General features: G+C 32.6%; 1 protein-coding gene across 2 annotated transcripts in view; it reads right to left on the bottom strand.

Moving 5' to 3' along the window:
• LOC106462475 overlaps positions 1 to 7,887 on the bottom strand; it is a 17,909-nt gene extending 10,022 nt beyond the window's left edge. For both annotated transcript variants that reach the window (XM_013922402.2, XM_022389752.1), the window contains exons 1-5: positions 7,554 to 7,887; positions 5,811 to 6,203; positions 5,288 to 5,491; positions 3,507 to 3,573; positions 2,049 to 2,215 (exon numbers count right to left, since the gene is read on the bottom strand). In XM_013922402.2, the coding sequence (XP_013777856.1) occupies positions 2,161 to 2,215; positions 3,507 to 3,573; positions 5,288 to 5,491; positions 5,811 to 6,203; positions 7,554 to 7,644 (810 nt within the window). In that variant the 5' untranslated portion in view covers positions 7,645 to 7,887 and the 3' untranslated portion in view covers positions 2,049 to 2,160. The remainder of the gene's footprint in view (positions 1 to 2,048; positions 2,216 to 3,506; positions 3,574 to 5,287; positions 5,492 to 5,810; positions 6,204 to 7,553) is intronic.
• Positions 7,888 to 13,656: the final 5,769 nt, after the last annotated feature.

Here is a 13,656-nt window from a genome sequence, read left to right as displayed (position 1 = left end):
ATTGATATTATTATGATTCTATTATTAACCATGTGTGTGTATATATATATATATATATATATATATCATATTTATATTTAAACAACAAGCACTTATTAATTTATGAATTATGAACACTTAAAAAAACAAGCTTCAAGTTTTTGTTGTGATAACTTGTGTTAACAAGATAAGAAAACATCATATCAAGTATAATTATTAAATCACAAGAATTATCTCCCACAAATGAAAGATAAATATATAAATGTGAAAGTGGGGATATGGTTACACCTTTTTTATTTAAATGCCAACTTACATGCTAATTTGATCGTCTTCTTTCCAAATCTGACACGATATTGGAACTGTAATGGTGTTGTTTTGTTGTTGTTGGTTTTTTTTTGGGGGGAGGTAAAATTCAGGCCCTTCAATGTGCACCTCAAGTTATAATTAAAGTATATGCTGGTATTGCAATGAAAATAGGACAACATTGCATCATACCTTTTTCAATACATGATGTAATATACATAATTGGAAAAGCTACTCACCTCTCAGTGTGGATTTTCAAGTGCCACACAAAATCTAAAGTAATATTTGGCCCATCAGTGACCTCATTTTTGCATGTCTTGCAGTAAGCAGACCTTTTTGACGTATAACACTAGTAGCCACTACAACCAAAGGTCATAACTCTGGGGATCATACCAGCACCTGTAGCTGCCATTTTGCTAACTTGTTGAATTGGCAGTTCATAAACAATGAACACATACACTGTATATATATATATCTCTCTCTCAACACAGGCTCGGTCAATTTGACTGACCACATGACCTCTTTGTACTCATTTAAAGTCTTTATAGTTTTAATACTAATAACTTTTTAATATATTTTCACAAAATTTGGCAAACTTCCAGTAAACATTACAAGTCTTTCACATATAAAAGAATCATATTTTTTAATGAAGTATTTTTAATAAACTAAAAAAAAAAAAGATTTGTACGTGAATATTTTTTTTTATTAATCCACATGCAAAGTGATTTTCATGCTACGATTAAAAATACTTTATAGAGTTAATTTCTTCATCTATGTATTCCTTCATTCATACCAATAAATTTCCACTAACTGCTGTCAAAACATTTCCACACAACCATCATAACAAAAACCTCAAACTCAACTCACAAACAAAATTGTCACTGATACATCAAACAACAACACAGCATTACACTGCAGTTTGCCATTTATCTCGGACATCAGTTCAAAAATAATTAACTCTTGGAGAAAACTTGCCATTAAACATAAAATTCCTGTTGACTTTAAATTCACCAAAACACCCGGCCCTAAACTAAAATCATTATTATATAAAAATTACATAGAATCACACAATACCAATGCCATTTATAAACCAGAATTCTACATCAGAGAAACCAGTAGATAATTGGAAACCAGATTCACCAAACATAATAAAAAAACCCTCACATGTTCAATATTATACAAGTTCTTAATTTTATAAGGCAATATTAAAAAAAAACACCCTGAATTCCCCTTGTGTGAGAAAAGTGACATTTTTTCTCTAGGCATTCTCTCTTCTCTAATTTATTTACCACTCCTCCAAGAAGTACAAAACTTAACATCTCATTCACAGATTATATATGATGGCACATAGCTTAAGCATGTACACTGTGATAGCTGAGTTCTGGCCAAGGACCTTCTTCATTTTTAGCATTCTTGACCCTGACACTGAGATTGTAAAAGTTCGCTGGTACATGTACAGTAATTTGTTGCTATCCTATACCCATGCACTTTGGAGCTTATGTAAACACAGCATAGCATGTCTGTGACATCCATTTGATGAGGTTTCTTGCATTAAAATTTAAGATTGTTTTTTTTTTGTACTTGAATTGTCAACAAGTCATTTAAGTCAAGTTGCAAGTCATTTTGTCCAAGTCCCAAGTCAAAAAAATTGTGACTTGAGACTACAACTCTGACTAAATCTAAACCTCGTATACTATGAAAATTAGCTCATTCCAAATAAAATCTATTTCTACAGTTGTAGCTGCATGCAGAAATAATATACTCACTTCTCTAGAGCTATTATTTGTTGTTTTTGATGCTGGTAGTGATACATCTGTGCACTATGGGCCAGCTTATTGTCACCATTAGGGGATGACTTCTCTTTGTTCCCTGGGCCTATCACTCCATATGCTGGGTATTCCACATCACTAGCTGCCTTGCTTTTTTTTTAAACCTAGAATATCCATAAGAATATGATAATCAATACATCTTATTTCTTGCTATAGTTGTTTTTGTAAAATTACTAATGCAACCTAAACTAACCTTTGTTTAACCTAACCAAGCTATTTATGCCTACTGCAAGGTTAAAGTCAATTTATTATTTTGATAATTTCTTAGATGGTATATTTAATATCTTTTATTTTTTAATGTATATTTGCAAGATGTAGTTACAGAAAAAAAAAGTACAAATCCTCTATGCTTGCGATGTTCCAGAAATTAAGCTTTCTGAAATTGTTTTATACATTATAATACCCAGTTTACAAGTCAATGAGATCAACACTTGGAGAATTGGGTGGGCTACAGAGAAGTGTCTTGGTTTTAGATATTCAAATAAGAACCACAAAAAATTTACTCTGATAAAGGTATCTATTAACCTAAAATAAAAAAAAATTTACTGCTAAGAGAACTCACTACTCAACACTGTTCAGTCATGAAGATGGAGTTTAGGGATTGGCCGGACTGTGTTTCTAGTGCACAAAATAGTACCAATTTTCACTTCTGGCAGGTACCACTTTTAGCTGCATTACAGTGGCAAGCAAGCTTCATTTAACCATTTTCAGTCATCTCAACATAATTCATGAAAACCACGGAGAAAACGGCTTTATAGAGCTGGGGAAACTAGATCTTGTATTGTGCAACCTGTGGTCACTACTGTATTTGTGTGGGATTTTGGATGGTGGATATGGGTTTTTTTACACCCAAATAATCTGGAAACTAGTGCAACTTTGGCCACTGGAAAACTTTGCTTGGAAATCAACCCAACAAACATGTTTCCCTGACTGGCCAACTGGGTGTTAATACAAACCATTAAAAATAAATAAAGATTTCAAACTGTATCAACAACAATTATCAACAACAAAAATTAACAGAATAGGAGTTACATTTTTATGCACCAAGCTGTGCCCAGATACAATTTACATGTTTATTCAAATTAGGTGTTATATGCCAAAAGCCTGCTTAACAGTTCAGTTACAATAATAATCACGAAAGAAAAACTGGTTTGACTTAAATACAAAAACATAATTATATAATTACCCAAAACAATAAATATATCATAATATAAATGTTTAAGTAATACAATATGAAAAATTAAAGGATTCAGTTTACATTATGGAAAAACATTTAGTTTTCAGAAGTTTTTTTAATTGGGAAATTTATGCTTTCTCTAAACGTGGTGATGCAAGCTACAGTAGTAGCAACATAACTGTGTAAACAGTCATAGTACTATTCAGAATTCTACTTACCTATAGAAACATATACCACTAGCAATCACTCCAAAAATAGCAGCTGCAGTGCATCCTGCTACAATTGCTAATAAATAAATGAAAGGTAAATATATATTTTGAAAATCTGATGTAATTCAGTATAAACTAGTCTGGAACACCTAATGGCAATCAAACTTTACTGTTATTCAAAAAGCATTTTTCTTTTGTTATTATTACCATTATCCTAATATTATGATTCTTTAAAGTAAAAGTACCAATTCAATATACTTCATCTGTATAAAAATAGCTATATTTTAAATAACACTATACCTATAAAGAGGCCTGTATGCAAAATGTTTTAAAGGTGGAGAGGGGGTTCTAATTTGTGAGATCAAAAGCCAACACATATTGTGCTAAGCACAATTAGTATGCAAAATATGTTAATGCTATAGAAAAGTTGTAAAAAAAATAGGTGCTACGAGGTTAAAATTGGAAGCAATTTTGCATGAAATATAGCTTAAACAATTACATGGCTGTTCACATAAAATCCACAAACATCCAATGAAAAGTCATCAAATCATCATTCTTTTGTAACACTGCATGGGGAGCTTGACTTAAATTGGCATACATATGTACGTTTTATTATAGTAAAGTACTGTACTATCTACATGCAGATTAGTTATTTATTGTTAAACTATATTACTCATTTAAACAACTCTGTACAACAATAATATATTAGCTATTTCAGTCATTGGCTATCATATACATATATGTATGCACTACTGAAATTACATGTTAGCATGTTCCATTCTTCTGGGGTGCTTTACCATAAATAATTTACATACAATGTTGATAGCAGTGTCATAATGATTATGTATAAAAGCTAGAGCACTCAGTATTTCTTCGGTTTGTGTACACCTCAGGTAATTATTCAACTGGCAGAGAGCAGATTCCAAGCATTCACATGAACATGAACTTAGTGGCAGTATTTTTTTTTACATCACAAAAATAGGGGGTTTGGGCAAACCCTCTCGAACCCACCCTGTATATGTGTGCCCTATAATTGTAATGTGGTATCCTCGAGTAAAACAGATTTTACTTAAAACTTACAAGATATCTCACGTTATTCAGCAGACCTCTTGACACAATACTTATTACAGTAAATCTGAATTCTTCTGAAATCAAGTTTGTGAGAATGGAACAAAAGAGACTGGAAACAATGTAAGATACCATGAACAAGTGTTATTTGATAACAAAAACAGTGTGTAAACTTGTTCTGGACAGTGGATAGTCATTTTTGCTGGACAAATTTCTCTTCAACTTGCACTGGTTGATATTATGTACCAGTCTGACTAAACCTAAAGTTACTTGGATAACAAACTTACCCATGTGATTGGTCATTGCCATTCAAACATAAGGGAGGTTTTTAACCTCAAGGTATCACCTGACCTATTACTGGAGGACACTGCTATCGACATCCTTGCATATGGCACAACTTTACAGCCATACACCCACAGACAGGCTAGGTGTTACCTCAAGAGAATGACAAAGAACAAAAGCAGCTAGAACAAAACTAACTTAATGACTTTCTTGACCATGCTTATGTGAAAACTGCACATGACAGTATAACTGACAAATTCCAAAAAAATAAATCACAGTAATATATTATATCAGATTAAAGAGGCAGAAAATGGAGAAAAAATTAGTTATTACAAGTATCTAGAAAATAAACCTGAAAGTAAAGGAATTAAATAACCAGAGCATAAAACATTCATACATGAATATTATATATATGCATATATAGATACACACACACTCACCTACAAAGTATACATCATTAACTGAAGACTTTGCATTTTGTTTCAAAATTGGATGATGGTGAGACATGGCATGGGGTTTACTAGATTCTTTGGATTTGTGTTGAATATAGAATTCATCTTTCTGGAGCTGAGAAACCTTTGGAGAAAGATAAGCCAATTTTTCATGTTGGGAAGATGCCTGGTCTATGTTTTTGCCCAACACACCTAACAAACACACAACTTATAAGTTCTATGATTTCATGTAATACTAATAACATACAATATGACTATACAGCTTAAACCTCACATTTCTTGCAAGTCAATTTATGTTTCTGAGAAGATGAATAAGTAGTTAGAAATCAACTAAGTACTAAAATGACTATTTTGTGAGATGTAATCTTGATAACCTTTAAACTTCAAACTAAAATGTTTCATAGACATTAAAGACTATACAAACAACTCCTTTTTTTCCGAGGCTTTCTTTTTTATTAAACAGCGATGGTTAAATTTCTTTTGTTAAGCACTGACTTGTAAGATATGATACCTGTTTTATCAAGATATTCCTCCTGTTCAACATCAGAAACTCTTTTTGATGGATAGACCTTCATAGATGTGTGTTGAACAACATGATCTTTCCAAAAATTACCAGACTTTATAGTACTGATGCTGTTACTTCTGGGTAACAATTTCCATTGGTGTGATATTCCATCGTCAGTTCCAATATAATTCTCTTTTTTATGTGGCTTCCTCAAGTCATTAGTTTTAAATGTATTCCTCTGCAAACTTGGCCTAACCATCATGTATGAATATTGAGGATAGCTATTTCCAGGTGAAGCATTCTTATCAACTTGCAATGCTTTATATGGATAATATGTTATCTGCTTGGGTGTACTTTCCCTATAAATGTTGGAAACTCTTCCTTCAAGTGGCACATATCCTGAAAAATTTCAAAATATATCAATAAAGTTTTAGTTTTGAAAGCCCGATTAATGAAAAAGACAGTCTAATTTATGAGGAATAAAAACAAAAACAGAATGGCTATGATATGAATTATGTTCAAGTGATAATACTTTTATTAAAATCTATCTTTTTCAAACTCAAAATGGTATGTTTTTCAGTAATGATACTATAACAATGTATGGTCTTCTCTCACATGTTTCTACGAAAATGTGATGAATCTTAGTAAAACAAAAAAAAAAGAGAAAAAATAATTTAGTTGAAATTAATGTCCAAACTTGAAGAAATTATGAAAAATAAACTCCTGTGTTGAATGAAATTTAAAGCATTCATGGTTGTGGGTTACACTAAGAGTTGCTACTGCTGAGAAAGACTTGTAATTTTTTGTTTTTCTAAATGATGATAGGTAAACTTTGGAAAGCATTCCATATGAATTCACTACAAAACAAATATGCAACAGTAAGCATCAAGTAAACTTAAGCAGTTTTTTTGCACCAACTAATGCAGTGTAACATTTTCTTTATTACTTTACAAAAGACTTTATTGAACTTTGATTGTTAAACAATTTTTTAATTTGAAGATCTTAAAAAGATTTCTATATGCATAAGATGTCACAATTTGATGTATTAAACATTGATATTTATTCAAGAATCAACATTAATGCCTATAAATTATTAAAATCCAAGTCCACAAATTCATTAATAATTATGTAAGGAATTCTAAAAAATTCCAATAGTTTTGATTGGGTTAAAAACAAAAAAAGATAAACTATTTTATTCAGTGTGAATAGTGTCCAGAGCTATAACTATAGAAAATGTAATATCAACCATATTGATTTTAAGAACATATGAAAGAGAAATATAACAAAATGTTTACTACAAGGATAATGATTTTTGTTTAAGAAATATTTTAGATATCAGCCCAAGGCAGAAATTTATCCACATCAACACCATAAAAAAACAACAACAAAAAACCACTATCCTCAAAATGAGAGCATTGTTTCAAGTTTACCTCAATTGTTATAATGTAATATTTCAAACTATACATTTTCAATTCACATACCTTCTGGACAATCCACTTAAAGTTAAAGCAGATTTTTTAAAAAAAGGGAGAGAGGAATTTTACTTCTAGTACTACTAATCTGCTATTCTACCTGTAGCTGTAGGTCACAATTTATTTTATGTGGTTTAGCTATTGTAATCTTGTTATGGGAAAAGTTGGTATATTAAACCAAAAATATGCAAGTGAGAAAATACTTTCAAATACATAAATAAAAGCAGTTTGTGACTTTGACATTTATGGCCAAACATAACACTTAACCATATGGTACCTGAATTTGGAATAACATTTCCTGCCATTGGTCCAAGGAATGCACATAACGTTGCTGTCACTGTCATTATTACCCGCCCGGCCAGGCTCATGGCTACAAAACTTCCCTATCGCCGGGCGGACAAGTTCGTTCTATAATAAATAACTTAAAAAAAAACAACTATAAACTTACGGCATGGAATATTACAATCATAACAAAACAACTCAATTCAATAAGATAAAAGCAACCCGCAGAAACTACAATCACACAAATTTATACCATTTCTAGCAACCCATAAACCTTTATGCCATGCGCGTGATTTACGTCATAACTGTTTCCAAGGGAACTCCTTCATTACGTAACTCCAATCTACCACTAGCAACTGAGGCAAACTAGTTAATCAATCGAATTCAAAGACCCTTGGCATTTTGATATAAAGGTTGCGGTTCAGTTACCGATATGTTACCAAGATGTAAGGCAGTATATATATTTGAGTTTTGTTTCTTCAGTTTCTTAAATGTTTACTTCAACAGTAACGATGCGAAAACCAAAATTATATCTTAAAATATTTATGCATTTTTTTAAGTGGAAGAGTATAAAGTTTGCGTTTTACGATTTCTAGAAAATTGAATCCCGCGTCACTTCAACATTAAACATGAAACGGAAATACTGGCAGGTTAAATTATTTCGATGAAAGCATCGGAAGACAATCAGTCACATAAGGGATGGTTAACATTGCAATTTGTACTGTCGTGACTCAGTAAAACGTGCGCATGTCATGAATCACGAGAAGAATTATGTGCTATGTAGGCTACAACACACATAACATATTCGATGACGAGGAACCCACTTTGAGACTAATAGTGCTTGGGGACGGCTTGAATGGGTAATTAAGGAAAACTTTAATATAAGTTTAACATAACAGCAAATGTACAACTTTTCGACAAGGTTCTGTCATCATCTGATTATGACAGAACCTTGTCGAAACGTTGTACATTTGCTGTTATGTTAAACTTATATTAAAGTTTTTCTTCATTACCCATTTAAGCCGTCTCCAAGCATTATTACACATAACATATGAATTTGAAAAGCAAAAAATGGAAATTTTTGTTACATTTAATATTTGTTTTATTTACTCTTGAAACAGAACGCTTTCGGGGAACCTGGGAAAGTACATCTAGTTTATATACACGTTAAACATTTACTGAGAGATTCTAGTGCTTGGTTCTAGCTGTGTTTTTTTTTAATCATGGATAGGAATAATCATGATTTCTTTTCGTAATTACATTACTTTAACTAATTATATTTTTCGTTCATTTACATGTATCTCCTTTCCATACATAATGTGCTTCACTTTTCTCTTATGCGAGTATTAACTATATATTTTCTGGTTATCCACCGTCATATTGCAGTTTTTACACTTTCCTCCTGGCAGTTCTTAAAAGTTCGGTTTCCTTTCCTTTTGAAAGAACGATATACAAGCAAGTTCATATAACCAATAATTCACTGTTAACGATGCTCATAAAATTCGTACAAAACTCAATGAGCCAGAAAAGGACACTTCAAGGCAAGCAATAAAAAACTAATAGTCGTAAACAGCTTCCAGGATGAGAAAATATGTGTTTTACACGTAGTTTTAGCGTAGCACATACGCTTTAATAAAATGTTCCACTTGTGTGAATGTAATATGTTAATTAAATAAAAGTGACACTTTGAGTGAGAACGTTCTCACACAGCCAGCAAAACAGTCTAATTGAAAGAATAAATTGCGTATAGCATTTCTTCACCCTTTAAAACAAAATATATTTGCAAGACGAAAATAATGATAAGACATTTCCAAATTATTATTATTATTTTCTTAAATCAATTTTTTTTCATTTTCTTTTGTGACGAATCCTTCAATATACCCTATATTTTTCGTCCTGGATTTAATTACATAGCTATGCAATACAGCAAAATCTGTTGTTAAGCCAGCTATAGGATACAGATTTTTCATGCGTCAATGCTCAATTTGTAACAAAATAAACGACCCGTAAAGAACATCAAGAATAATCTCATTTACTAGTCAATGGAAACATCACGGCACCAACACAACAAACTATGCAATAACTACTACAGTCGTTTTATTGTTGCTAAGATACTGTAGAAAATCAATAGCTTTATATAACTTTAATCTAACAAAGCTCAATACTGAAATATTCTGTTGGCCTAAAAGACTAATTTGAAAACAAAACAAGTCATGGATTGATCAATGAACTAAATGCCCCACATATAAACTACAAAGGCAAAGAACTGATGGTGTGTTTTATTAGATGTTTCAATTTTACATATATCTTCTTCCTCTCATTTTTTTATATCTCGGTTAAAATAACGAATTACAGTTGAATAACGTGCTGTTGTTTTAATATTGGCAGGGTGTGCTGTAGTGGGCTGCGAATATGTTACGTACTTTCTGCTATAGGCGCGTTGTAAAAGTAGCAGTCAATTTTGCTCTTCGGTTAAGAGTAGCCGTGTAGGCGGTGGGTGTTGATGATTGGTTACCTTCCCTACGACCTAGCATAGAGCTCTAAGCAGTTTGAACAGACTAAAACTCAATGAATATTCTTAAAATGAATAACCAAATGTACTGGTTCAATACGAGTTCACAACGTACGCATGCGTTTTTTACTATAGATACAATCAATACACGGTTACGAAAAATAGCCAGTTTAATAATTTGGGAAATCTCCAGAGATGAGTGTGAATGATAGGTTTTCTAGAACTGTTATATTCTATTTTAATTCTAAATTATTACTAGAGGATCTTGTCTATGTCCTCTTCAAGTTAAGTTCTCAAAATTTAGAAAAGTCACACTGATCAGTGATCATACAGATAAGCTTCGGCGACCAAGGCACATATATGGCTTTTATAAATTTTTTCTCATTCACAAATGCACCATCTTTACCATTTGTCGTTTTGTAGTTGATTTTTACAACCATTTCGTCGACTTTCTTTCTTTTTTTTTTCAAATCAGTAGTCAATCTTTTAACATGTGTTCAAAAGTCAATGTTTATACTTATATAGCCCATATTTGGCTTAGCGGTAAGTCTGAAGGCTTATAGCGCTAAACATCAGGTTTCGATACATGCGATACTAGAGCATATAAAACCCACTGAGAAGCTTTGCGCCTCATAAAAAACCAGCAAACAAACTCGCATGTTCCACGGTGGAACAGCGATAAGATTACAGACTTACAACGCTAAATCTGGGGTTCGATTCCCTCGCAGTGGACACAGCAGATAGCTCAATGTAGCTTTTCTCTAAAACAAACCTACACACCAAGCTCATATAATGATTATCACAACAATATTCAAGTAAGTTTTTACGCTTAAACTACGTTTCTTGCTTTGTTTTTGATTATGCACAAAGCTACACAAAGGCTATCTGTGCTCTGCCCACCACGGATATCGAAACCCGGATTCTAGCGTTGTAAATCCGCAAACATACCGCTGTGCCACTGGGGGGCGTGTTTCTTGCATTTGATAGGGAAGAAGGAGATGATGTTTAGTGAGGAACCTATTGAAATGAATAATTAATTGAAAAATACAATCACAGCATCTTTTACAGTAGGCAAGTTCTGATTTTAATGAGTACAATGTTTCGACCCCTAGTATCGAGTCATCATCAAGTAAAAGATACACTCAAAAAGGCAGTTGAATTTTAGAGAATGATAGAGACTCGTGATGGTAAGGGCAAGTTTGTAGATGGCGTTAAATTGATTTTTAGTAAAATGAGATGGATAAAATATCTATATAGATAAAGAGGTATTCCTGGATATCTATTTAGCTTTGATGACTTTACTAGTAGTGTTTCAGCTATTTTTCTTCTGTTGATGTCTGGTACTCTTCGGATGATTTCGTCATTGTTTTCAGTGATGATATGTTTTGTTGTCAGCAAAGGCCCGGCATGACCAGGTGGTTAGGGCGCTCGACTCGTAATCTGAGGGTCGCGGGTTTGAATCCCCGTCACACCAAACATGCCAACCTTTGTCTGGTCCCAAATCCAGGATGAGAAAGGAGGAGGGTTGGGCGTGAGGCTAGCAACTCCACCCCGTAAAAACCAACCTGCTACAAGTAACTGCAATAACAACTTTCCGTTGGTGAGTTGTTGTTACGGCCCTATGCTCCACTGGGAGTTTAAAGGAATAAAAGAAAAAATTGTCAGCAATAAAGTGCTTGATTTTAATGCCCGGATTTTGTATGATTATGGTTGTATGATAACATTTGTCGATGTTATGTTTTTTCATGAGTCGTTTCCATGATCCAATTAGGTTTTCGCTGATGCGTTCGTCATAAGGAATTGTAGCGTTTATAAAGTTGAAGTTGTTTTCATCTTTAGATATTTATTTTTTGTTTGACGTTTTTTTCTTTTAGATGTGTTGATTACTTTTAACAACTTTTTCTGGATAACTGGTTTTTGAATGAATATTTCAGAAATTACTTGTAGTTTATCATTAAATACTATTTGCGTAATACACTTCAAAGGTACCAGTTTTTGTTGTATGGAGTGTGCGGTTTTCCACTTAAGGTATTATTCTGAGTTTGTTGCTTTTAGATGATTTTTCGTCTCAAATCCTCATTATTTTCTTATGATGTAAAGTTTAGAAAGTATATGGAGACATTTTCTACGTATTCAACTGTAAAATTAATTTATGTCTTTGGTGAGATTTGTGAATCTTTTGTTTTCCTCGTCAGAGTTGAAACAGCAGAAATCATTGACATATTTCATCTAATATAAGGGCTCGTAGATGGCTGTGCTTAAGGTTTTTTTTTCTAGTTGAATAAAAATAAAAACAACTGAGTCATCTACAAAATCAAATGCAACTCATATAAATACTTTAACATTGAAGAAACCGAGAGAGAAATTAACCGCAGACTTAAGAGATATCTTAAAGGACCATCACATGTTTTTGAACATTTCAAAGAAACAAAACATATCATCACTAGAAACAATGACGAAATCATCCGAAGAAAACCAGACGTCAACAGAAGAAAAATAGCTGAAACACTACTAGTAAAATATCAAAGCCAACGTTAAATAAATATCCAGAAGTACCTCTTTAATATTTTATCCATCTTATTTTACTAAACATCTAATTCAACGCCACCTACAAATTTGTCTTTACCATCACGAGTCTCTATCGTTCTTTGAAATTCAACAGCCTTTTTGAGTGTAACTTTTACCTGATGATGATCCGATACTATGAAGCGTTGTAATAATTGAAATCAGAACTTGCCTACTGTAAAAGTGATTGTATTTTTTGAATTAAACTTTAGTATTATCTGGTCTATTAACTTTACAATGAAATATATGGTACAATTATATCCGAAACCTTGTACTGAGATTTCTGAAGACTTGCCCTTTCTATTCCCTTTCCCGAGTTACCACATTCTTATTTGCACACTACTAACAACGTTCCGTAAAACTCAGAAGTTTCGTAAATATATATTTACATATGTATGGCAATACTTGTTTTTAGCAGGATACATAATTCATATTGTAACATAAAAACGTGTTTTTCAGTGGTGTATTTCTTTAATTTTGTTTGTACCGAAATACGCGTATACTTATGATTAGTACTTAACATTAATGATATCCTCATGACTTGAAATTATAATCTTCAATGTGAGTATCATCTTATACTACTTACCTCCAACCTATCACCATTCAAGGGTGCAGAGGGAAGGCACTTAAATCGAAAAACAGTATAATTGTTTGTCACTCTTATAACATGGCTATATCTGAAAGTGCGGAACCTGCTCTGTGGCATTACGTCTCAAACCATGGACCCTTTCATCTATAGTCTGGTACGCTAGCCACAAGATCACCTACTGAAAAAATAAGTTTGTACTAATAGTGTGTTACGCCTCTGTTCGTTGGTTAATTTTCCGTAGAAACTATTTCCGAAAAACTTCAGCAATACAAGTCATTTCTTAAATAAAACCAGTTTATTCTTTCTCAATTCAACTTTGCAATACACTTAATTTCCACAGTCAGTTTAACTTAAACGCTATAATTCACAACGAATAATTCACGCTCTTTTCCGCGCTTGACTCAATTGTCCGTCTCTATCTCTGTCTGCAAT

The sequence above is a fragment of the Limulus polyphemus genome, unplaced genomic scaffold (genome assembly GCF_000517525.1).
Source record: "Limulus polyphemus unplaced genomic scaffold, Limulus_polyphemus-2.1.2 Scaffold1177, whole genome shotgun sequence".
Classification (NCBI taxonomy): domain Eukaryota; kingdom Metazoa; phylum Arthropoda; class Merostomata; order Xiphosura; family Limulidae; genus Limulus; species Limulus polyphemus.
Note: the sequence above shows the minus strand (reverse complement) of the source record. Positions and strands in the feature narration are given on the sequence as shown.